This window comes from Bolinopsis microptera, chromosome 12, assembly GCF_026151205.1.
Source record: "Bolinopsis microptera isolate Bmic1 chromosome 12, MBARI_Bmic_1.0, whole genome shotgun sequence".
NCBI lineage: Eukaryota > Metazoa > Ctenophora > Tentaculata > Lobata > Bolinopsidae > Bolinopsis > Bolinopsis microptera.
In genome coordinates, this window is record NC_087083.1 from 1,264,573 (window position 1) to 1,288,974 (window position 24,402).

The following is a 24,402-nucleotide window of genomic DNA, read 5'->3' on the forward strand; positions in this document are numbered from 1 at the left end:
TATATTCAGATATTCTTATTCGGAAAGTATCCGGGGCCGGAAAAGTATTCGAGAAAAAAAGTTGACCATGATATATTCTTATCTGACACGAGACAGCGATTAACCGATCAGCACTGACCAATGAAAATCCAGAATATTTTAAATCTAATAATTGTAAACTGTTGATTCACTATATCTTGCAACGGCCGAGATTTGTAAAAGCTTCTACCGAATTATTAGTACTACGCAGCAGGGAAACTATGAATTGGTGTCAAGCGAAAACGATATAATTTATTCATTTTGTGATTTTGAGACCACCGCGGGGTCCAATTTTTGGAACCTAAGTAATTTATTCCTTGGCAAATTTTTAATTTCTTCATACTGTTAAAAAAGGCATAAAAGCATTCGAGCCAGCCAATAAAGTTTCAATATGTTAAAGTTGATGTCGTGGTGTCAGTATATTGGCAACAGATATACCTATACATAATATCGTCTCACTTTATATACTTAGTTAAGGAATTATTATAGAGCAAAAAACGTTCTTTAAATTGTAATTGTTGCTTTTCAACATTCTGCATTTTGAATTTTCCGAAACCGAATTTACTGACTTCTTAATCTGGAAAACCGTTATGACAACTTTGAATTTATTTCTTTACATCATGATTCTTGGAGATCGGTTAAATATTGCTCGGGTAGGGATCCCTGTAAACTTTACTCACCTTCTATCGCCCCACGAGCTTACCTCAAACAAAACATTAAAAGTTTGAGGAGAGAGCATTGTCTACTTAATTCTCAGAAATCTTGCAAGCGATTAGCACACTATCTTAACATGGAAATTGCAGCGCCTAAAATAGAAAATAAAAAATTATTCTCGCACAACTTTAGAATCTTAACATATTGTAGCACTAAACTAACACTAAATGAAAAAGGAGCTAAATGATAACTACATGAAATCATGGAACTGGGAGCAGCATAATAAGTGTAGAAGTAGAAGTAGATTAAGATGTAGAAGTAGAAGTAGAAGTGTAGAAGTGTTGCCCTAAGGTATAACAGAGAATAAAATCAAACTAGTCCACCAGTTCATTGACTGAAGGTACAGGATACAGATTACATCCAGGATATACCCAATTAAAGGAGTCGTGTCTGCTTGGTACACAGTTCCACGTGATTTGATTTAAAACTTTCATCAAATAATACAGAATCATACAACAAAGGAACTTAAATAAAATCAATGGCGTGAAAGAATGCTTAGGCTAGGAAAATGCTCGGACTGCTTAGGGCAGGTACAGGTAAGCAGAAGTAAATTACAATTTAACTTTATTACTGGCTAGCTGAGACTCATGACGTTCGCAGCACGGCCACGGAGATTATAATTCAGCAGTTATTAACTGTTTGCCGTTATTTGTGTTGTATTGTTACACGTGGCACTGAGGTTATCTGAGGTTATCTGAGGTTATCTGAGGTTATCTGAGGTTATCTGAGGTTATCTGAGGTTATCTGAGGTTATCTGAAGTTATCTGAGGTTATCTGAAGTTATCTGAGGTTATCTGAGGTTATCTGAGGTTATCTGAGGTTATCTGAGGTTATCTGAGGTTATCTGAGGTTATCTGAGGTTATCTGAGGTTATCTGAGGTTATCTGGGTTTATCTGAGGTTATCTGAGGTTATCTGAGGTTATCTGAGTTTATCTGAGTTTATCTGATGTTATCTGAGGTTATCTGAGGTTATCTGAGGTTATCTGAGGTTATCTGAGGTTATCTGAGGTTATCTGAGGTTATCTGAGGTTATCTGAAGTTATCTGAAGTTATCTGAGGTTATCTGAGGTTATCTGAGGTTATCTGAGGTTATCTGAGGTTATCTGAGGTTATCTGAAGTTATCTGAGGTTATCTGAGGTTATCTGAGGTTATCTGAGTTTATCTGAGTTTACTTGAATTTATTTGGATTATTATCAATTAGCTTGTTAGCTGTGAAGCGTTTAAAGATGCCGTCTAACAACGTGAGTAAATGTAGTCTTGATTTTAATATTTTAATAATATCATGATTTGAATTGAGCAGTGTGCATCAGTGGCCGTGAACCACTGCTACCTACTACCCAAACAGTTCTATTATAGTAGTCTACCCTAGTACCTAGTCTACCCCAGTAGTCTACCCCAGTAGTCTACCCTAGTAGTCTACCCGAGTAGTCTACCCGAGTAGTCTACCCCAGTAGTCTACCCCAGTAGTCTACCCGAGTAGTCTACCCCAGTAGTCTACCCGAGTAGTCTACCCGAGTAGTCTACCCTAGAAGTCTACCCTAGTAGTCTACCCTAGTAGTCTACCCCAGTAGTCTACCCGAGTAGTCTACCCGAGTAGTCTACCCTAGTAGTCTACCCTAGTAGTCTACCCTAGTAGTCTACCCCAGTAGTCTACCCCAGTAGTCTACCCGAGTAGTCTACCCTAGTAATCTACCCTAGTAGTCTACCCTAGTAGTCTACCCTAGTAGTCTACCCTAGTACCTAGTCTACCCCAGTAGTCTACCCCAGTAGTCTACCCCAGTAGTCTACCCCAGTAGTCTACCCTAGTAGTCTACCCCAGTAGTCTACCCTAGTAGTCTACCCCAGTAGTCTACCCTAACTTACCTAGTTTACCCCAGTAGTCTACCCTAGTACCTAGTCTACCCCAGTAGTCTACCCCAGTAGTCTACCCTAGTACCTAGTCTACCCCAGTAGTCTACCCTAGTACCTAGTCTACCCCAGTAGTCTACCCCAGTAGTCTACCCCAGTAGTCTACCCTTGTCAATTCCTTCCACTTCTTTAGATCTAGAGTAAAAACGTTAAGGCGATTATTGATGAAGGTATATAGAGGTACAAGGGTAGCCACGAGGTTGGTCACGTGTGTCGGGTAGTCACGCGGGTCGAGTAGTCACGTGCAAGAGTCACGAGGGTCAAGTAGTCACGTGGGTAGTCACGTGTGTCGGGTAGTCACGCGGGTCGAGTAGTCACGTGCAAGAGTCACGAGGTCATTGGGGTACAATTAAAGATTATCATCTAGTATTTGGTCGGCAAAGGTCATCATGAGAGAACTACTGTTTTATATTCAGATTTCTGTGACACAATTTTAATTGGGCTCGATTTTAATTGGGCTAGAAATCCTGGACGTAGAATGTAATTTATTTACAAATTGTAATAAAGTAATATATTTAAATACAAATAATACACGTAATATATAATACATAACATATAGATAATATATGGATAATATATAAATATAAATAAAGAAATAATATATTTAATATATAAATGATATGTAAATATAAATAATGATAAATATATCAGTTAAACATATCAGAAACCACATTCCTTACATTCCTATTAGTTGTGTCAGAGCTAAGATAACATAAAATATGCTGATTGGTTACATTGTTTTTAAATTTTTACCTTTTACTGAGAATTGTTTACAGCAGCTGTTCGTATAAAATATGGGAAAATACCGCACAGTGTAATTAAATTGCAAAATGCTGTAAATATCATAATATTTAAAGTATGTGTAAAACTCATTTTTAATTGGACAAACTAAAAAAACAATAGAAAAAAGGGGTAATTTACATAAAGCATTCAAATCAGCCGAGATGGGAATGCAATGGGAGGAGCCAAGAGGATCCTCAAAAAACACCCACTAGGCCATATTACGACCCATAACCCCACATTAAACCCTGCTATACTAGGCCCCACTAACCTACTGTTCTGTCCAGTACGTATCCACGATGGGTTCGGAGAAGATGTCGGTTGTGTTCTCCATCTCTCATCAGCCCTCTGCTCTTGTCAAAGCACTCACTCCATTCCAGGTAATCATGACGTCCTTACAGACAATGGTGACGTCATTACAGACAATGATGACGTCATAATAAGGCAATAATGGCGTCATTACAGACAATGATGACGTCATCACAGACAATGATGACGTCATCACAGACGATGGTGACTTGTTATTGATTGATTTTGTCGTCGTATTGCTACTTAACATTGTGATTTAATTTACGAACGTATAAATACGTGTGGCAGTTAAATTTTTACCTGAAGGCGTTTGGTAACGTTGATGACGTCATTAATTAAGTAGTGCAAGTGACATCACAATGTTTATTTCAGCAAAACAGCATAAACCTGACTCACATAGAATCTCGGCCGCTTGCGGAGGACGAGAATAAGTACAAGTTCCTGTGCAACTTGGAGATCTGTAATGAGGACGACGAAAAGAGATTTAAGTAAGTGAAAGTATTTTGAAAATATGTATGTAATAAATTAATAATTAGTCATAGGCTATCCATTATCGGTATGAAATCTTTTATCTAGATAAACAGATAAAGATTTAGGTTTTATCTAGATAAAACCGATAAAACCGATAATTTTTCTGCTGAAGGCCAAAGCCAAAATGTTTTCCAAATTTCGCAAAAACTAATTGTCGACTTTTATTACTGTTTACCAGTAATCTTGCTAAAGTACCATTTCCTTTCTTTTGAAAATATTAGAGCATCAGTTTTCTTCTCCGGGGAGCAGAAGTGCACCAGTTTTCTTCAAAACAGTAGACCAACGGTTTTCTTCTCCTAAGAACAGTAACGCAATAGTTCTCTTCAAAACAGTAGACCACTGGTTTCCTTCTCCTGCGAACAGTAACGCACTAGTTCTCTTCAAAACAGTAGACCACTGGTTTCCTTCTCCTGAGAACAGTAACGCACTAGTTCTCTTCAAAACAGTAGACCACCGGTTTTCTTCTCCTGAGAACAGTAACGCAATAGTTCTCTTCAAAACAGTAGACCAAGGGTTTCCTTCTCCTGAGAACAGTAGTGCACCAAATACCAATTCTCCTCGAAACAGTAAAGCATTTAAAGTGATTCAGTGAACCGTTTTCTTATCCTGTCGATAACTTGGAGCAACAGATTCCTTCTCCTGAAGACAATGTTTCACGCCCAGAACACTTACGGAATTCAATTGAGTGCCCTGCCGGTATTTTTGACTCTTGTTAACAGTAACATGCTCGTTCCTGTCTCCAGAATGGTTGTAAGGTAAAACGCCAGCACCCTCAAGAGAACAATGTCAATAACCTTCTCTGGATTTCTACAGTTCATACAGTTCTACAGTTCCATAGGTATACAAATGTAAATAAACCTCTTAAGCTCACATCTAAGTAAACTACCTCTTCTATCATACTAGAAGACGTTTGGGACTGTTTCTTGGATTACTTGGGAAGGCAAAAACACTAATATTTCTTTACAATTTTACGGTATTGTGGCAGTATTTTCGGTAATATCTAGTGAATTTTTATACCGATAAAAATATGTTTTATCTAGATAAACAGATAACTTTTTTTAACGAATTATCGGAGATAATTATCGGTTACGATTATCGGAGTGGATAGCCTAATTAGTCAATTAATTAAGTGGGCTTAAACCCAGATAAGTGGGTCTAAATATTTCTATTCTACCGTGTTTTGTACAATAAAGTATAGATCTCGCCTTACAGGCAGTTTACCCATGATAGCCCGGTAGCCGGTAGGTGTGTACTGTGTAGCCACAATCAGAAATTGCACAGCCTCGGCCCATAGATCTAATAAAATATTATTCGTGTTTCTCGAAAATTTGCGACTTATAGGGCCGAGTTTAATGAAAGAAACTACCTCTAGTGTAGTCCCATGACTACACTTCTTTTTTTTTCCTTCTCTCTTTTTTACGATGCTGAGCTTGGAAAAACGCAAGTAAGGCTGTCAGAATCACGCCACACGCGAAGCGAAAGAGGTCTGGATTAGTTACATTTTATATTTGCCGGCAGTAGTTCACAGAGCCGGTCAGAAGCTAGCCGGTTCAGTGAACTTTACCAGCACCAAACCCCCCGTTAGTTCTCTTTAATCCTTATAAAGTCTAAACGAAGCTTCTCGATGACATTCCTCGAATACCTCTTTAACATGACGTCATATTTTATTTTTACGTAAACTCACAGAACCCAGTGGTTATCTCCGCTAAAACCGTTTTTCCTTGTACTTCTAGTAAAATAGTAAAAATACTAAAATAATACTAAAAAAATAAAATATTTAAATAGTTAAAATGCTGGGCCTAGAATAAGGGCTTTACCTTATAGTTACTGCGTTAGGTAATAAAAGATTAAGCGATGTTATTGGAGTCTCCGCTATAGAGATAATTTAGAGATAATTTAGAGATAATTTAGAGATAATTTAGAGATAATTTAGAGATAATTTAGAGATAATTTAGAGATAATTTAGAGATAATTTAGAGGTAGACCTCTACGTTTTAGGCTCGAAATCGGTGGATTACTGTCTAATAGGTTAAAACTGCAGGGGGTGGAAAGTAAATTATCTTGTCCCTTCAGTCAATAATCTTGTTCCCAGGAAAGTAAGTTTAATCTTTTCCCTCAGTCAATAATCTTGTTCCCCCAGGAAAGCTATCGGAGAGTTAAAAGAAATGTCAGGTAACGACTGTGTAAAGGTTCTCTCCCGGCGAGATATTGACACGCAGGACTCAGAAGAAGTGCCCTGGTTCCCCATTAAGATAGCTGAACTGGACAGATTCGCTTCTCAGATTCTCAGGTAAAATGGGGGCCGAGGTGATTAGGGGGGGACGGGGGCGGGGGTTCTCCAATGCAATGGACAGATCCGCTTCTCAAATTCTCAGGTAAAATGGGGGCCGAGGTGATTAGGGGGAGCGGGGGGGGCGGGGGTTCACCAATGAAATGGACAGATTCGTTTCTCAGATTCTCAGGTAAAATGGGGGCCGAGGTGATTAGGGGGGGGGCGGGGGCGGGGGTTCTCCAATGCAATGGACAGATTCGCTTCTCTAATTTTCAGGTAAAATGGGAGCCGAGGTGATTAGGGCGGGGGGGGGCGGGGGTTCTCCAATGCAATGGACAGATTTGCTTCTCAGATTCTTAGGTAAAATGGGGGCCGAGGTGATTTGGCGGGGGGGCTGCCGGCTTGGGCGGGGGGTTCTCCAATTCAATGGACAGATTTGCTTCTCAGAATGGCTGAATGGGGGGGTCTTCAACTAAGAAAGGTTTTAACTTTAAGAGATTAAGTAGTCATTATGATTTATCATTTCGACCCTCTAAGTCTAACAAAGAGCATCACTCCAAACCATTTTGACATATCAGTTACATATTTTGTCATATCAGTTACGGATCAGAGCTGGATTCTGACCATCCAGGGTTCACTGACGAGATCTACAGAAAGAGGAGGAAGATGTTCGCTGACATCGCCTTCAACTATAAACAGTTAGTTTTAGTCTTAAAGTTGTTAGGCCCTTAATCTAATTTAATTTATCTTTAATTTATCTCTAATTTACCTTTAATTTACCTTTAATTTACCTTTAATTTATCTTTGATTTATCTTTATATCTGCTGATACCACTTTACAACTTAAAAGATAATAATTGTACTTGATCTAACCGCCTCCCCACTACCCAGCGGAGAACCAATCCCTCACGTTGAGTATAACGAAGCGGAGCTGGCAACTTGGCGGACTGTTTTTACAAAACTTTCTACTTTGTTTGAAACTCACGCATGCAAAGAGTTTAGGAAGGTTCGTTCAAGAAGGTTCAGGAAGGTTCAAGAAGGTTCAGGAAGGTTCAGGAAGGTTCAAGAAGGTTTATCCCTGAGTAAAGTTCTTTGGACACGTGATAAGGATTAATCAATTCAGTTAACCAATTGAAGCTTGGAAAACTATTACGTGTTAAAACAAATATAAAATGTGGTTCGCTCCCTACCTCACAAGTATCCAGATCCATTAACATTATATTTTCTAGATCAAATTATCTTCCAAAATTTTGGATATTATGACCTTGAATTTTGAAATCCTGCGGCGATTCGTTAAATAACTCTAAACGTTTCATACTATTTTTGGTACATAAATCATTGACAAACTAGACACGTGACAGTGTTAAACCGATTAAACTAGACTAGCGTCTGTATGTGGTATTTCCCTTGTCTCAAATACCAAACTGATGTACAGGTGTGGCCGCTGCTGGTACAGAACTGTAACTACAACAAAGACACCATCCCCCAACTTCAACAAGTCTCCCAGTTCACCAAGGACTGTACCGGCTTCACTCTTCGTCCTGTAGCGGGTTTGCTATCGTCACGTGACTTTTTAGCTGGCCTGGCTTTCAGGGTCTTCCATAGTACCCAGTATATCAGACATGGTGCTAATCCTTTCTATACGCCAGAACCGTGAGTGTAGTTTACTTGACAATAGGTTATCAATTAGCTGCCTAGCAGTTGTTAATTAGTTCTTAATTAATTGTTAATTATTCGTCTGTACTCTGTTAGTTGGTAATAAATGCTCACAATACTTTAATTTGAGAACTTGTGAAAACGAAGGACCATCGACACAGCTATATTCTCGTGTCTTGTCTTTTACATTTACATTACTTGCGTCTTAACTTTCCAGCGTTCCGACTAAATTTAGTGTGCGCTCAGCGCTTACAGCATAGTGAGAAATATACTGAAACTTCAACATTCCAACATTTCAGGGATGTATGCCACGAGCTAATCGGACACGTGCCCCTTTTTTGTGATCCTGAGTTTGCTGCATTCTCCCAGGTACATTTCACACATTTATTAGACATTAGTTCTGTTCGTCAAGCTAGAATATATGGGATTGTGTTCGCTTCCTTAAAGTAAATTATATAAAATTTGTTGTACACATTTTATTTAATCCTGCACTCGTCGTTTAACATCGTTTGTTTATTTTTCTTGGAGATTAAAATCGAAAAATTCTCTAACTCGAGAGTCTTGCATAAATATGTTGGTTATTTTGTGCGAATTGGCATTTGGCCAAGCCACAATGTTGAATTTGGCGAGTCAAGCAAGTTAAACAGAAAATTCTGGGAATTCAACGTAACGCGCGATCACCGTACAAAGTTATAATGGTTAAAGTTATTTGGAAACCGCTTTCCATAACATTATGAAAACGCGCGCAAATTGTTAATCGCGTCCAATGTCGATCCGGCCGCCTATTTTATTGTCGCCTATTTAGTTCACTTGATCATATTATGTTTGTTCGTTTATAGAACCGGTCCCCAATCTCGTATTGGAAAATGACTAAACTCAATTCTGAGTGTGAATACGGGTGGTACCTGCAAGTGTGTTCATTTGTCATTAAGCATATAGAGTTCTGTAAAACTGCAGCTGTTACAATTGTGCTAGAGTATTTTTAGTATTTACGATCGATAGTATTTACGATCGATATCTCGATCCCTACATGATATGCTTCCAAAATTTAAATCTCCAACTTTCTGCACAATGTACTGGAATGTTTGAAAAAAAAGTGATACAGAAATAAAATCAACAATTTAAGTTTAGGAAAGTAAAATTAATTCCCTGGTTTCTTAATTTAATTCTGCTTTAAAGTCGGAAAAACAAAGTATATAATGTCGATACCAAACCGATTGTTGAGTGTAACGTTAGTATTTCCTCGTTTATAATACATTTATACTATCAAAACAGCTGAGCAATTCTTCTAACGTTTGATATACTAGTGGCCTAGGAAGTCCCATCTGAGGTTAATCCCCAGTTCAGTAAACTACGGCTTCCAGGCAGAAGACTGTAATCGAAAGAAAGTGAGGGAACTTGACTTACTTGACTTAAGGCGGCTTCAGCGTCCGAGTATTGATGCGCTGTCTCCATAAAACTCTATCCGCCATAAGTCCGCCCATTTCTCCAGTGTCGTTGAGACCCGTGTCAGCTCGTAGGCTATCAACATAGGTCATGGCTGGTCTCCCCCTACTCCGCACCCCATGAGTTGGTTCCCAGAGTAGCAAGCGGTTTGCGACTAGTTCTGGGTGCCGGTGGATATGGCCTGCTAGTCGCATCCTGCGCTCTTAGATCTTCATGGTTGCTCTTGGTAGGTTGCCATAGACTTCTTTGTTGGTTTTTCGCTGCTTCCAATCCACATTAAGTGCCATCCTTAGCATTCTAGTGTAGCAGCCATCAATGCGTTTCTTCAATTGCTCTGTCAACGTCCACGTTTCAGAACCATAAAGAAGTATTGACTCCACAGTAGCAACAAATAGACGGATCTTCAGTCCTCTTCTAAGGTCAGACTTCCACATCTTCTTTAGCTTGTGGCAGGTTGCCCAAGCCTTAGCTTTTCTGACCCGCAGGTCCCTCTCTGTTGTTGCTATCCAAGCTCCAAGGTAAACAAAGTCTGTCACCTTTTCCAGCTGGTTTCCAGAACAGCTATTAAGACTAGTCATGAACTTAGTTTTAGTGCCGTTCATGGCTAGCCCAACACTCAGTGCTGCTTTCTCAAGCCTGTCCAGGAGTAGTTTTGCCCCTTCAATGGTATCAGTGATAAGGGCAACATCATCTGCAAACTCGATCTTCTCGGCACCAATCCTTCTACTCCGTGCAGGCCTGAGAGTGAACCCAGAGTCCGAGTCATCATCGTCTATAGACACTGTCATGATATAGTCAATCACGATAATGAACAAGTACGGGGCAAGAGTGTCTCCTTGCAGTACTCCAGCCAGGATATCAAAAATTTCTGTTATACCATCGGCTGTAACTACTTTAGCCTTTGTGCTCGTATAGATACCCTCAATGAGCCGCACTATGGCTTCTGGTATGCCATATGCTTTCAATATCTTCATAAGCAAACCCCTATGCACACTATCGAACGCCTTTTTGAAATCTATGAAAACCATGGTGGCCTTAAGATTTTTGGCTCTAGCACCCTCCATAATTCTTCGTAGAGCAAGGATGTGCGATGTTGTAGAGCGCCCAGGTCTAAAGCCATTCTGGTTGTCCCTTAAAACTTCCTCAAGACTTGGCTTCATCCTGTTCAGCAACATTTTGTTCAGAGTTTTACTGACTATCGATGTCAGAGATATTCCTCTGTAGTTGTCGGTCTTAGTGAGGTCCCCTTTCTTTGGCACAGGAACAATATTACTGAGCTTCCATTGATCGGGCATGAGACCATCACATAATGCATCGTTGCAGAACTTCAGGATGACGTCATCGATGTCCACCCTCTTCATCACTTCAGGTGAGATACCATCATCACCATAAGCTTTGCCTTCTACTATCTGCTTTTTGGCAAGACGTAGTTCCTCAATGGTGAACGGGCCATCCTCTATATTCAGTGGAGGGTGTATATTCCTGATCGGAATACTATGAGGGAAGGTTAACGACAATTGTTGAGCGTATCGAAAGGGATGACAAATGAAACTCGTAGATGGATGGTGAAAGATAGAAAAGTATTGACAATGACAATGCTTAAGAACAAAACTTCCTCTACTTAGGATAACAAGGCCCTACGACCTGACTTAGCACGAGAGCGGAGAGGCCGTCCGATTAAGACTATGTATCTCTCCGAAGGGAGAATCAGCAATGAGCAAGCCTTAAACAATATGAGGAAGTTGAATTATTCGTCTAGCTGTCCCAAACAAGATTTAACACCTCTTAAACTCGAAATCTTACTTACTTGTACCTACTTGAAAAGGTCTCCTCCTAGTCGTTGGAGTGGCCTGCACTCGAAAATCGCTTGTTTATATAATAGCGTGACTCTCTTGACTCTGTTCGTAATTCTTTGCAATTCTTGGAGTACCGCTCCTGATATCGGATTACCAAAAGTGTTTAATCCACAGTGCTAAGCTGCCGTTCTCGGTTGTCATGGTAACTAATAAGCGTGGCTTTTAATTGAGAATGGTAAGAAACACTTCTTACATGAGCGATGATAGCTAAGTAGTTGATTCCTGGGTTACAGCGTCCTCCTGATTCCTCAGTCTTTGAATGTCTAGTTCACTCATATAATAATACCATAATATGTGAAATCATGTATATAAATATTGAGACAATAAATACCGCCTAGACACCCTGCGTGCATCGGCTAAAGAGCCTGGTACGTAGTGTTACAGTAGTCAGTACACTGTACAGTGTACCGACGTACCGTCACGTTAGTGTTACATTGACGTCACGTTAGTGTTACAATGACGTCACGTTAATGTTACAATGACGTCACGTTAGTGTTACAATGACGTCACGTTAGTGTTACAATGACGTCACGTTAGTGTTACACTGACGTCACGTTAGTGTTACAATGACGTCACATAAATGTTATGGTGACGTTAATAACGGTAACACGACATCTGTCCGACAGCGACATCTGTCCGACAGCACTATTTTCGTGTGTTTGAAGTGATATCTCAAATTTGGCACATAGAAATTTATCCAAACTTGCACAAATTATTTGTCTTAAAGCTATCTTACTATCTAGAAAGTTTCAAGAAAATCGTATCGTTGGATCTCCAGATATATGCTTTGGAACCTCTGAAAACCACCGCATTGGATATATTTTTTGTGTTTAAGGTAATATCTTAAATTTGGCACATAGAAACTCGCTCAAACTTACACAGATTATTCGTCCTATAACCACTATACTTTATGGAAAGTTTCAAGAAAATCGTACGGTAGGATCCGACATAAACTATTGTCCAAATAACCTATTTTCTGAGTCGGACAGATGTCGCTGTCGGACAGATGTCGGCCAATCGTAAATAACAGACCCAAACTCACCATGAAATAGGTATGACCATATGCTCGCGAACGTCGCGCGACTGCTCGCGGACGTCGCGCAACTGTTTCGAGTCTCATAGCGTCACGAAATAGTCATGTGACGTCACGATAATGTTACAATAACGTCATGTTGATGTTACAGTGATGTCACGTTAATGTTCAGTGACGTCACGTTGTTGTTACAGTGACGTGACATTAGTGTTACAGTTAGTGTTACAGTAAATAACGGAGCCAAACCCAACAGGAAATAGGACTTGCCTCGCTAGGCGCCCCGGATGAGTGGATTGAGAAACTAGCGACCCTCTACTGGTTCACTATAGAGTTCGGGGTCTGCAAGGAGGAGGGAGCTCTCAAGGCGTATGGAGCAGGTAAAATTATGAGATTAGCAATTAGTTCATTAGTTAATTCACTGATTATCTATTTAACTTTAAGTAGTTGATTGGAGCGCTGTTTTTTGTTAGTTATGTAAATCCTAATAGCAATACTAATTATAAGCAATTAATGCTGCTTGATGAGCTTATATTTTTTGAAAGATTCATTGGTTCTACTTCTAATATTAATTATCTAGTTATATTTCTTAAGTAAACGTATCCAAATGATTAATCAATTAAATTAATTTACAGGCTGCATCTCCTCAATCGAGGAGCTGGAGAATTGTATTTCCGACTCGTCCCAGAAATTGCCGTTCGAACCTGAGAACATTTGCACCACCAAGTATCCCATCACTACTATCCAACCTGTTTACTTCGTAGCCCCTTCCTTCGCTGAAGCTAAACGCAAAGTCAGGTATGTTGAGAGTGCCAGTTTTTGTGTTAGTTTCTGTAAGATTATTAGGCAGATAACAATTTAAAATAACTATACCCATCTATAAAATTATTCCTTGTCAGTTTTATTTAATAAAATCCAATCGCCCGATTAGTTATAATCAGCACTAATCAGCGCTAATTATCCGGTAATTCCCAGGGAGTTCTCTTCACAGATCCCACGACCCTTCACGGTGCACTACAACCCTTACACGCAATCCGTTCAACTCATCAACAAACGAGCAAACTGCGTGAAAATGATAAGAGATCTGGCTAACGAAATGAAGACATTGGAAGACGCTGTTAGAAAACTGGAGGATTAGACGTTTAGGTGGATTGTTACATCACGCGTGACTGTTTCGAGTCGTCATGGTGACGTCACGTGACTGTTTAGTGTTGCCATGACGTCACGATAGTGTTACGGAGACGGCATAAACACGTTTTGATGTGAACTGAACAGTCATATACACCACCAGTGAACTGTGACAGTTTTATTTTATATCAGCTGTTCGTTTGGAACCTGCTGCTGACGTCCGGGCGAGAATTTAAAAACACTTTTTGATCGGTAAAAAGCTTTTACTATTTATTTAACCTCAGCTGCTATAACAGTATAAGTAGTACAACGGTATAAGTAGTATACTATTTAATTATTACCACTTAATAATTATATACTATGTTATAATTATAGGTATACATATTCAAGTGTTCCCAGATACATTTCAATCATTCTGAGCTAGATGTATTCTTAATAACAGGTCAGTGCACTATTAGAGGGTGAGATGAACAATTCATTTTGTTTGGGGGCCAATTTCAGGTCCATTCCACCCCTATCTACAGACCTGTTAGTATTATCTATACCTTAGCATTATTTTTAGCTTGCAGGTTTATATTATATGCAGCTGTATTTCCATGGACGCTATCTTAAGTGAACGTTCGCATTATTGAAGAGATATATATTATATAAAGTAAATTAGTCTTACTAGTTATAAGTTTAATTGGAACTTAATTGTTAATGATCTGTTAGTTACATAATAACCATAATTAATTAAAATTAGGTTTGTTACTTCATATTGCATATAAGTATAACAGTTAGGTTTAAATATTAAGTAAAATCATAGGAACAGTTATTGAATAGGTTGAACTAGAATCTAGAATCTAGTTGTTAATTTTATACGATGAAAAGTAAAAGTAAAACCACGTGATTTAAATCAGCTTATTTTCAGAATTAATAAGTTATCAATTATTAAATATTTTAGTGTGGATACAGTGACAATTTATTTTCGGCTTCAATTCTGGTTTGATTTTTTAAAGTCGCCATTTATCATGAAGAAACTTAAATTTTGACGAAGATGACTAGTTTTTGTCGTGAGAAAAAAATGCATGCAATTTACATGAATATTATTCAGTGAACTGTGAACAGTGAAGCAACATATTTTCCAATTAGCGTCAAAATCTTAATGGGTGATACGATTGTCCATTGTTAATGGACAGGGACTAGCCCAGCGCGCTACTTCGTAGCACTTGCCTCGGGCCAGGCATTTCAAGAAGAAAGCAGCGCGCGCTACTTTGCAGAAATTTAGACGAGTAACATCCGTCAAGTGATACGATCGATTAACTGATAAGTAATACAGACATCAGTGCATTGGAAACATCTTAATCAAGCCCCTAAAGCATAAAACAAAACCAAAATTGCTATTCTGTAATTGTAATTGTCCATTGTTAATGGACTATCCCGGCGCGCGCTACTTCGTAGCACTTACCTTTTGTGAAGAAAGCAACCAAAGAAGACCAATATTCTTGAACCACAATATCTTGCCCCAGAACAGCTCTTGACCTAGTACCTCTCATTTCAAATTGTAACCCAAACCTTCACCTAACCATGTGCTTTCGCGCCACTGCGGGCGCGCGCTACTGCAATTAGCGCAAGGGCTCTGGATAGAGTAAATTACCCAAACCCTACTGTGTACTGCCACTGGGGCAGCGGGCGCTTGTAACACGTTGTACAAGCGCCCGCTTGTAGACCTGCCGGTCGCATAGCCATGATATGGTCTACGCGTACTGCGTACTGACACGTTGTCATATGTCATACTTTGTATGACCTACCGCTCACGAGTGCAGTGCGCGGCCCCCTGTATATATTACTATATCGTAGAAACGCTACTTCATACTTAGTGAAACGACAATCAACAATGGGGATTGGGGGTCATGACGTGATACAAAACTATACAAAATGAGTAAAAACTTTAAATGTTTTTACAAATATCAAATATGATACTGATTACCAATTACTGATCATAAATATTTGTCTTATCTGTAGGTTTGAGGTTTATAACCTACTGCCTACGCAAATGCAAAATGCGCGCCGAGGTGAACTCCAAACTCGTCGACAGTCTTGAATATTTGAGACAAATATTTAATATTTTAGTTTTACGAGCAACACCCGTTCAATATTTATTTAATTCGGTAATTGTCATGTATGGTATGTTTGATGTTACCAAGTTAATGGTTGAAGTCCTGAGCTCAGAGCCGAGTCATCATAATTTGTAATTGCTAAAATGTAAAAGTATTAAATTAATTTTAGTCGTGTCGATGTATTTATTTAACTGTAAATGCTAATTAAATTCCGAATCACTCCATGATGCGTGACATATGTAATTTGTAATTTGTAATTATAACATAAATAAAATTTAAAAACACTTTTATGAAAAGTATGGCTAGTATTGGCATATTTACTGGGCCGCGCTCAGCCTGTCATTCCGCCGAATCTCTATTCGGCGGATGTTTGTAAACATAATAGCCTGAGGTCCCCAGGTAATGGCATATAGGCAAAAAAGTAACATAGTAGCATAATAAAGTAATTAACTGGGTAAATTTAACTGTGGCAATAAACTGACTTATTTAATTGTATGTACAAGGTACACAATTTAGCCTTTTTGTTATTATTTATTTGAATAAATACTGAAGAACGAGTCATTTTATTATTTATTTTATTTATTTTAAACAATTAAGTTTTTATGTTTTAGTGTAAATTTATTCGCAAATTTATTCCAAATTCGCAAATTTATTCGCAAATGTATTTACAATAGTTTGTATTTGATGGTTGAAGTAAGTAGACTTGTATTAACATTTTATAGCCAATAGCCAATAGCGCGTATATAAATATAGTAATCATGACACATGAAAATAGCTATAGATAATATATAGAACTGTATGAACGCCGCGCGTAAAATTAAACAAGCGCACAAATCTAGAATCGCATAAAATATTTTCAGCACTGGATAAAGAGCAAATTTCTAGAATATTCGGTATACGTCACGGCTTGGACAGCCAATCAGCATCGAAAACAGCGCTCTATCAACGAAACGCGGCAACGTGCTCCTCAGTTTTTAGGTAATCGTTTAGCTTTGCTGTATTGATACACATTTTCTGTTATGGCTACTGGCACTGCCCCCGAGCATGCTGAGACCTTCGCCTTCCAGGCTGAAATTGCTCAGTTGATGAGCTTGATCATCAACACATTCTACTCCAACAAAGAAATCTTCGTCAGAGAGTTGATCTCCAACTCTTCCGATGTAAGTTAGAGTTATAAGTTAGACTTGAATCAATAAGAATATAGTCACCAAACATTAAGGAAATCACCCCCTTAAACCGACATCTTCTTGAACACTGATTCTCTCTCTGATCGCCACAGCGATATATAAATCATGGGGTGCTCCATGCTCTATCAGCAATACAATTCATCAGAACCATTTTTAAAACTCTAAACTATTACATTTTCTTAGCAATTATATATGTTCTAACGCTATACCTTATGCTCACTGCTCAGTGTACTAAATTAATCTATGAAAACTTCTTAATTTTACTAAGAGCCAGTATTTACGACGACGACATTATTCCTTCTAGCCTGCTGACTGCTATGACCTTGTTAGGTCTCCAAGCCATTTCCGTGGCCACCACAGGTTAAAATCTCACTGTCTTGAAATTTCCCCCACCCAAAATCTCACACTCTGTCTTCAGTTTCTTATTTCCTTCTCACGATTGAGAATTGAATGTCAGTTGCATCCTATAATGGCTTGTTCGCACATTTCTCTCACACATACATTAAGGTTAAAAACCACAAGTTTTGGTGAGCTATTTGGTGTCTATGACTGTCTAGAAAGGCTATTTACTCAATTAAATGTCCCGTCCTAAATTCTGCGGCAAAATATTAGCGAGCTCTATCGAGGGTTTATAGTGTCCTGGCTCATTCTAGCTATTCCAACGATATCAAACACACTAAAGTTTTCCTCATATCTTGAAACATTTCTAATTTAGGTTTTCCTCATATCTTAAATTTCTAATTTAAGTTTTCCTCATATTTCAAAACATTTATAATTTAAGATTTCCTCATATTTCAAAACATTTCTAACTTAAGTTTCCTACCAGGCGTTGGACAAGGTCAGATACCAGTCCCTTACAGACCCCAGTGTCCTCGAGGCAGAGAAAGATCTTGAAATCAGGATCGTCCCCAACAAAGATGAGGGAACCCTGACTATCTTCGATACTGGTGTTGGCATGACCAAAGCAGATCTCATCAACAATCTTGGTTAGTCTCGCTTTACTTTTTCAGAAGTATGAACTTATTATTATTAGGTTTCTATTTTGCTTTCCTGTGTAAATGTTTATCTTATTCTAGTGACTCATAATGCGATATTTCGCCGTTTATATTGTAAAGTAGATGTTCCAAGTCTAGTTTCACATTGATCATCACTGATCACACTATTATTACATAATGCACTGATGACAAGGACATTTTAAACACAACATAGCTATATCGTGATCGCAGCGCTCTTACATCTTTACATTAACAGCTTAGCCTCTCTTTGACATGAAATCATCAAATAATTTTCTAGATTATCAACAGAAACACAATTGAGGTCACCTCGCCCCCGCACTTATTCTACACTTAATCCACGCACTACACAGTACAGACATTTTGCGGATTCCTTATTTGAAAGATAAATCTGAGATCACATAATCTAAGAGCGTCCTATTTTAAACTTTCAATAACAACTGTCCCACTCCAGGTACAATCGCAAAATCTGGCACTAAGTCCTTCATGGAGGCTCTGACTGCCGGAGCGGACATAAGCATGATCGGACAGTTCGGTGTGGGTTTCTACTCTGCCTACCTGGTAGCTGACAGAGTTGAGGTCCACTCTAAGAATAACGATGACGAACAGTACATCTGGATCTCTAGTGCTGGAGGCTCTTTCACCATCCACCAGGTACATATCCTTCCTTGACAAATCGTAGTTTTAAACTATTTCACAAACACAATTGAGTAAATTTGTAATGCGAGATTTAGCCAGTCCACACCCTAGCTCCATAACATGAAGAACTTGTTTCAATCCTAGACACAGTAACATCCGAGTAGTAATAGTAACATTGTAGCAATCCCTACAGAGTTTTCTAAGTTTAAACCCCTACTCTACGCACTAAAACAGAATTGCTATCGCTTAGTTTGAACAATAAATTAACTCAATCTAATCTACAGGATGAGGATGCTGAGGAAGTACCCCGAGGAACTAAGATCATCCTCTACCTCAGAGAGGACATGACTGAATATCTCGAGGAGAAGAAACTTAAGGACATCATCAAGAAGCACTCTCAGTTCATTGGGTACCCCATTAAACTGCAGGTGGAGAAGGAGAGAGAGACAGAGGTTAGCGATGATGAAGCTGAGCCTGAGGAGAAGGAGGAAGAGGATGAGGATACTCCCAAGGTATGTTAAATATGTGGAGTGTTACACGCGTGTACATTTTGTGTCTGCAAAATGTATACATTCAAAAAGATCAACCATCCTGAACAACAATCCAATTGATTTTGTTACATATTAACCTTAAATTGCACCTGTAACAAAAAAAACATTACTAAACGATTAATTAATTTCTCCATCAGATCGAGGATTTGGATGAGGAAAAAGAGAAGGAGAAGGAGAAGCCCAAGAAGAAGATCAAGGAGAAGTACAACGAGTTGGAAGAGCTCAACAAGACCAAGCCTATCTGGACCAGAAACCCTGATGATATTACTGAGGTAATTACTTAATTAGTATTTAATTAATCCATAATTACTGATAAGCCAACTAGTATAGCGTGCTGCAGTGAGTATTTAAATTAAAAAGGCCACTGTCACAAACAAACCTTGTACCCTAAAATTTAGCAAAATTAATTCCCACGGGTATTGAAGCCTATTAATTTAATAATTAACCTTAAAATTAATTAATTAATAAATTAACCTTCAGGAAGAGTACGGTTCATTCTACAAATCTCTCACTAACGACTGGGAGAACCATCTCGCTGTAAAACATTTCTCCGTTGAGGGACAGTTGGAGTTCAGAGCTCTAATCTTCGCTCCTAAACGTGCCCCATTCGATATGTTCGAGAACAGGAAAATGAAGAACAACATCAAATTGTGAGTTGTCTGAAAAACTAAACGAGACTTGCTAATTTTAAAATTAACTTATTGACTTCTAATTGACTTTTAATTAAGATCACGGTTTATGTTAAAAGAGTACCTCATCATTTGACTTTCATTAAATGTTGAATGTTTAATAATTCACTCTGCCATTTAAACGATGACTAATTAATTACTTACTTAGTAATTACTTAATTAGTATAACCTAAAACATGATCACCAAATAACACTCCTTTTCCCCAGGTACGTCCGTCGAGTTTTTATCATGGAGAACTGCGAGGAGCTCATGCCTGAGTACCTGAACTTCATCAAGGGAGTTGTAGACTCAGAGGATCTCCCTCTAAACATCTCCAGAGAAATGCTCCAGCAGAGCAAGATCCTCAAGGTCATCAGGAAGAACTTGGTTAAGAAATGTCTTGAATTACTCCAGGAAATCTTCGAGGATAAGGACAACTACAAGAAATTCTACGAGCAGTTTGGTGAGTGCTCCACTCTTTGGTTGCAGAATTATCTGATGGGGTTATTTGACAGATATTCCTCAAATGTAAAATCTGAATATTAACGTCGCTCTGATACTGTGATTTAGCCACTGGCACTAAACACAGCTAATAATGCTGGTGGTAATTAACAATCCTACAATTACCAGCTGCTAATTATCCTAAAACTACGTCTTATTATCGGCTAATTAGTCTAACAACGTCCGATTTCCAGGTAAGAACCTGAAACTGGGTATCCACGAGGATTCCACCAACCGTAAGAAGATCGCTGACATGCTTCTTTACTACTCTTCCCACAGTGGAGATGAGATGTAAGTAGAACTTTCCAGAAGTTCCTTATGTTATTTATGTCTGGTTTGTGGAATTTATTTATTTTCTAGCGGAATATTTAGGGAAACATCTGTTTTGATGGTTTATCGTTCTAAAGGCTTGGCACAAACCTACTTGCTTTGAAATATTATCGTCACCATAAGATGCATCTTACCACATAATTAATACTGCACTTGTAGAACATTCTAAACAAGCATGGGGCCATGGCCCGGAAACGTGGTCTCTAATTTACTGCACTGTTGAATTTCCGGTGGCCCACGGTCACACTTTTACTAACGGAAAGTGGACTTTTGAGCGCGCGCGAAGCACCTTCTTCTAAAACAACCTCTAGCTAGCACAGAATCTGTTTTGTTTTGGCGGCGCGCGCGGCTCACGATCTAACATCTGGAATATTCTTTCGATGCGTTTGTCAGAATTACGTAATGAACAGTCTTTGTTCTCAGGACCGGCCTGAAGGATTACGTCGGCCGAATGAAGGAGAACCAGAAGGATATCTACTACATCACCGGAGAAAACAAGGAGATGGTAAAGAACTCTTCATTCGTTGAGAGGGTCAAGAAACACGGCTATGAGGTTCTGTACATGACTGAGCCCATTGATGAATACTGTGTCCAACAACTGAAGGAATACGATGGCAAGAACCTGGTTTCTGTAACTAAGGAAGGAGTTGAGCTGCCCGAAGATGATGAAGCCAAGAAGAAGTTCGAGGAAGACAAGGCCACCTACGAAAGTAAGTAAACTTACCACTATATCTAATTAATTAGAAACTTGTCTTGCAGTTCTATTTTTAATCCAAATGTGAAGCTTTTTTGTCAAATAATCGGCGATATTTCGTGGTCATTTAAGAAACAGTATTTCAAAGAGATCTATTGAAATTAACAATCTAGCAAAGTCTGACACTCTATCGTCCCTCAGACTTGTGCAAGGTCATGAAGGACATCCTTGACGCCAAGGTTGAGAAAGTCTGTGTTTCCCAACGTCTCGTCACCTCTCCTTGCTGTATCGTCACCTCTCAATACGGCTGGACCGCCAACATGGAGAGAATCATGAAGGCTCAGGCCCTCCGAGACAACTCTTCTCTTGGTTACATGGCTGCCAAGAAACACTTGGAACTCAACCCTGACCACAGTATCATCAAGGAGCTGAAAAACAAGGCTGATGCCAACAAGAACGACAAATCCGTGAAGGATCTGGTTATGTTGCTTTTCGAAACTTCTCTCCTCGCTTCTGGATTCAGTCTCGAAGATCCAGCCACCCATTCTTCAAGAATTCACAGGTTTGTGCTAATTCTTTGATATTCGGTTGGGAAGTAAACATTTTCTCCTAAATGTTTACTCGAGGGGGGGGGGGGGGGGGGGGGGTTGCTACACTTTTTTACACATACATAAAAATCGGTGTGTAAAATAGCCTTAAAAAGTGTAACAAAGTGACATTTTTTCCACCAAAGGTATGTTTTACCTTTGGAAATGTACTATGTGAAGACTGATTGGAAAATAATAGGAAAAAAGAACATTTTTAGAAGACAATTTGGTTAAGCATAATTGATAATTAATAGTGTAAAAAAGTGTTATAGCGACCCCCCCCCCCTCCTGTTTACTCTATATAAGAATCCAATAATTTTAATCTAATTTAGGTGAACTGCTGTAACCCTGCTGTAACGCCCTGATGTTGAATTCTTACGCCCTGATGTTGAATTCTTAACAATAATTCCATTTCAGAATGATCGAGCTAGGTCTCGGAATCGAAGACGACGGCACCGCCGAGGAAGTTATCGAAGATCTGCCACCTCTGGAAGGAGATGACGCTGAGGCATCTGCTATGGAGGAGGTTGATTAACTCTTCCTGAAGCAATGAACTGCAGAAAGATTCTTGACACCTTTTTTACGTCTCTTTCTATTTCCAGAAAATTTATTTGTTTGTTTGATGTTCTGCCGATCGAAATCATATGTTCGCTGCTATTTGATATAGCGTTTAGCTAAATATGTTATTTATTTTATTACCCCATTTTTATGACAGTCTTTCACTCTTGTCGAATATCCTAAATTGAATAGCACTCACCCTATTTTAAAAATTGGGAGTTCGAATTCTATTAATTCGACCGGCTTACCAAAGAAGAAAAATTGAGAAGTCGCCATTTCCAGCAGGCTAAAATAGATAATTATCAATTATTACACGTAAATTCTCACCACTCATATGTCATAAATGGAACCCAACGTTGTCTACTTTCAAGCACTAGTTATTATACAGGCAATGTTGGACGCCCGACTGCCAAAATGTACTGAACAGTCAAAACATGTGTAGCTCAGCTAGTTTCCAAAGAACAACCAACCCATGGGTGGCCGCCCAGATAATTAAAATGATTATTTGGACACGATTATTGACCATTGTTAATGATCTGGCCCGGCGCGCGCTACTTCGTAGCTCTTGCCATCGTTTCGAGAAGAAAGCGGCGCGCGCTACTTCGAAGAAACTTAGACGAGTAACATCCGTCAAACACGATTATTGATGACAACTGCGAAAATTCGTTGATTTATATCTGATCGGACTTAAAATTGTGGTCAAACATAACTAATTACCTGATCGCTACTTGTCATACGTTGTACATTGTATGACCCGCCGCGCACTTCGTGCGCGGCTCCCCCTGTATCGTCGAATCTCTACAGGGAATAGTGAAGCGACAGTGGGGGTCACCACGTGATACAAATCGCTACCACGTACGCTCACAAAGTCCGACTAGGTAATCAGTCTAGGGCTCGTGATTGAGTTCAATTTAACCTTTAACGGGTGATACTCTTAATATATATAAACTTAGACCGTCGACGAGTCCAACCCTGAACTCAGGGCGCGTCTTGGTACGGTAGGTTCTTCTTCTTCGTAGGGGACTGTGGTCAATATCACTAATGGTAAGATCTTAGATCGTGGCCACTGTAAGGTACGGTTGACGGTAGGTTATAAACCTACAAAAGTTTTGTAGGTTTACAACCTACCAGTACGCGCGCCGAGTTGGACTCGTCGACGACGGTCCTGAATATTTGAAACAATTACAAATATTTTATGTTTTACGAGTATCACCCGTTAATTACAAGTATATTATTATTATAGGTTTATAACTTATACCTGGACGCGCGCCGAGTTGGACTTGTCGACGGTATTTGAAACAAATATTTTACGAGTATCTGGTATCACCCGTTTTGACATATTATACGTTGCATGCCACTTTTCGCGGGACTTCGCCGCTTCGACGCGCCGCGCGAACTAGCATTCTTGCTTCGCATTCTTGCTTCGCATTTTTGCTTCGCATCGTCGATCGTTGCTCTGCTTCGCAGATGGCAGAGCAACGATCTCGATGGGTTGACATCGTCAACCAACGCGGGACACGAAACATGTATCAACACGTCCGTTAACAGGTATGTTATTGTTACTATACAGTTATACTTATATTTACAATTTAGTTATTATTAATATTATGAGTTGACAGCGATCGGGCACGCTGGTGGCCGCGCACTTCGTGCGCGGCGGGTCATACAACGTATGACAAGTGATACTCGTAAAATATTTGTTTCGTCGAGACCGTCGACAATTTGAAAAACTTAACTGAGGTAATAACAAAACTAATACTACTACTAGTACTAAGAGTACTAAGAGCGTTTTGCTCTTGTTTAACTGGGGACCTCAGGAGCTATTATATTTATGTTTATAATCATAGAGATTAGGCGGAATGACAGGCTGAGGTAGGTAGGTATGCAAAAATAAAATAATAAGATTAAAAAACTTTAGTATGTTT

At 39.1% G+C, this 24,402-nt stretch overlaps 2 protein-coding genes across 5 annotated transcripts in view; both read left to right on the forward strand.

The window, feature by feature from the left end:
• The window catches only part of LOC134824116 (phenylalanine-4-hydroxylase-like), a 28,726-nt gene extending 14,100 nt beyond the window's left edge, over positions 1-14,626 (forward strand). For 3 of the 4 annotated variants that reach the window (XM_063835842.1, XM_063835843.1, XM_063835846.1), the window contains 10 exons: positions 3,710-3,802; positions 4,104-4,219; positions 6,403-6,552; positions 7,134-7,232; positions 7,425-7,539; positions 7,969-8,186; positions 8,489-8,558; positions 12,778-12,901; positions 13,157-13,319; positions 13,497-14,114. In XM_063835842.1, coding sequence (XP_063691912.1) covers positions 3,710-3,802; positions 4,104-4,219; positions 6,403-6,552; positions 7,134-7,232; positions 7,425-7,539; positions 7,969-8,186; positions 8,489-8,558; positions 12,778-12,901; positions 13,157-13,319; positions 13,497-13,659 — 1,311 coding nt within the window. In that variant the 3' untranslated portion in view covers positions 13,660-14,114. Of the gene's footprint in view, positions 1-3,709; positions 3,803-4,103; positions 4,220-6,402; positions 6,553-7,133; positions 7,233-7,424; positions 7,540-7,968; positions 8,187-8,488; positions 8,559-12,777; positions 12,902-13,156; positions 13,320-13,496 lie in introns of all 4 variants that reach the window. The other variant, XM_063835844.1, reaches the window with a different exon arrangement.
• A 1,983-nt stretch (positions 14,627-16,609) lies between these two features.
• Positions 16,610-22,628, forward strand: LOC134824282 (heat shock protein HSP 90-alpha-like). Its single transcript, XM_063836088.1, has 11 exons — positions 16,610-16,908; positions 17,762-17,921; positions 18,403-18,602; positions 18,872-19,099; positions 19,276-19,410; positions 19,619-19,788; positions 20,035-20,270; positions 20,503-20,599; positions 21,062-21,348; positions 21,534-21,894; positions 22,337-22,628. The coding sequence occupies exons 1-11, from the start codon at positions 16,768-16,770 to the stop codon at positions 22,452-22,454; spliced, it is 2,133 nt and encodes a 710-aa protein (XP_063692158.1). The 5' UTR covers positions 16,610-16,767; the 3' UTR covers positions 22,455-22,628.
• Positions 22,629-24,402: the final 1,774 nt, after the last annotated feature.

Coding starts and splice junctions, on each gene's coding strand:
- LOC134824282 (XM_063836088.1), top strand. CDS start 16,768: ATGGCTACTGGCACTGCCCCCGAGCATGCTGAGACCTTCGCCTTCCAG. Junction 19,789..20,034: donor ATGAAGAACAACATCAAATT/GTGAGTTGTCTG, acceptor CCTTTTCCCCAG/GTACGTCCGTCGAGTTTTTA. Junction 21,349..21,533: donor AGACAAGGCCACCTACGAAA/GTAAGTAAACTT, acceptor ATCGTCCCTCAG/ACTTGTGCAAGGTCATGAAG.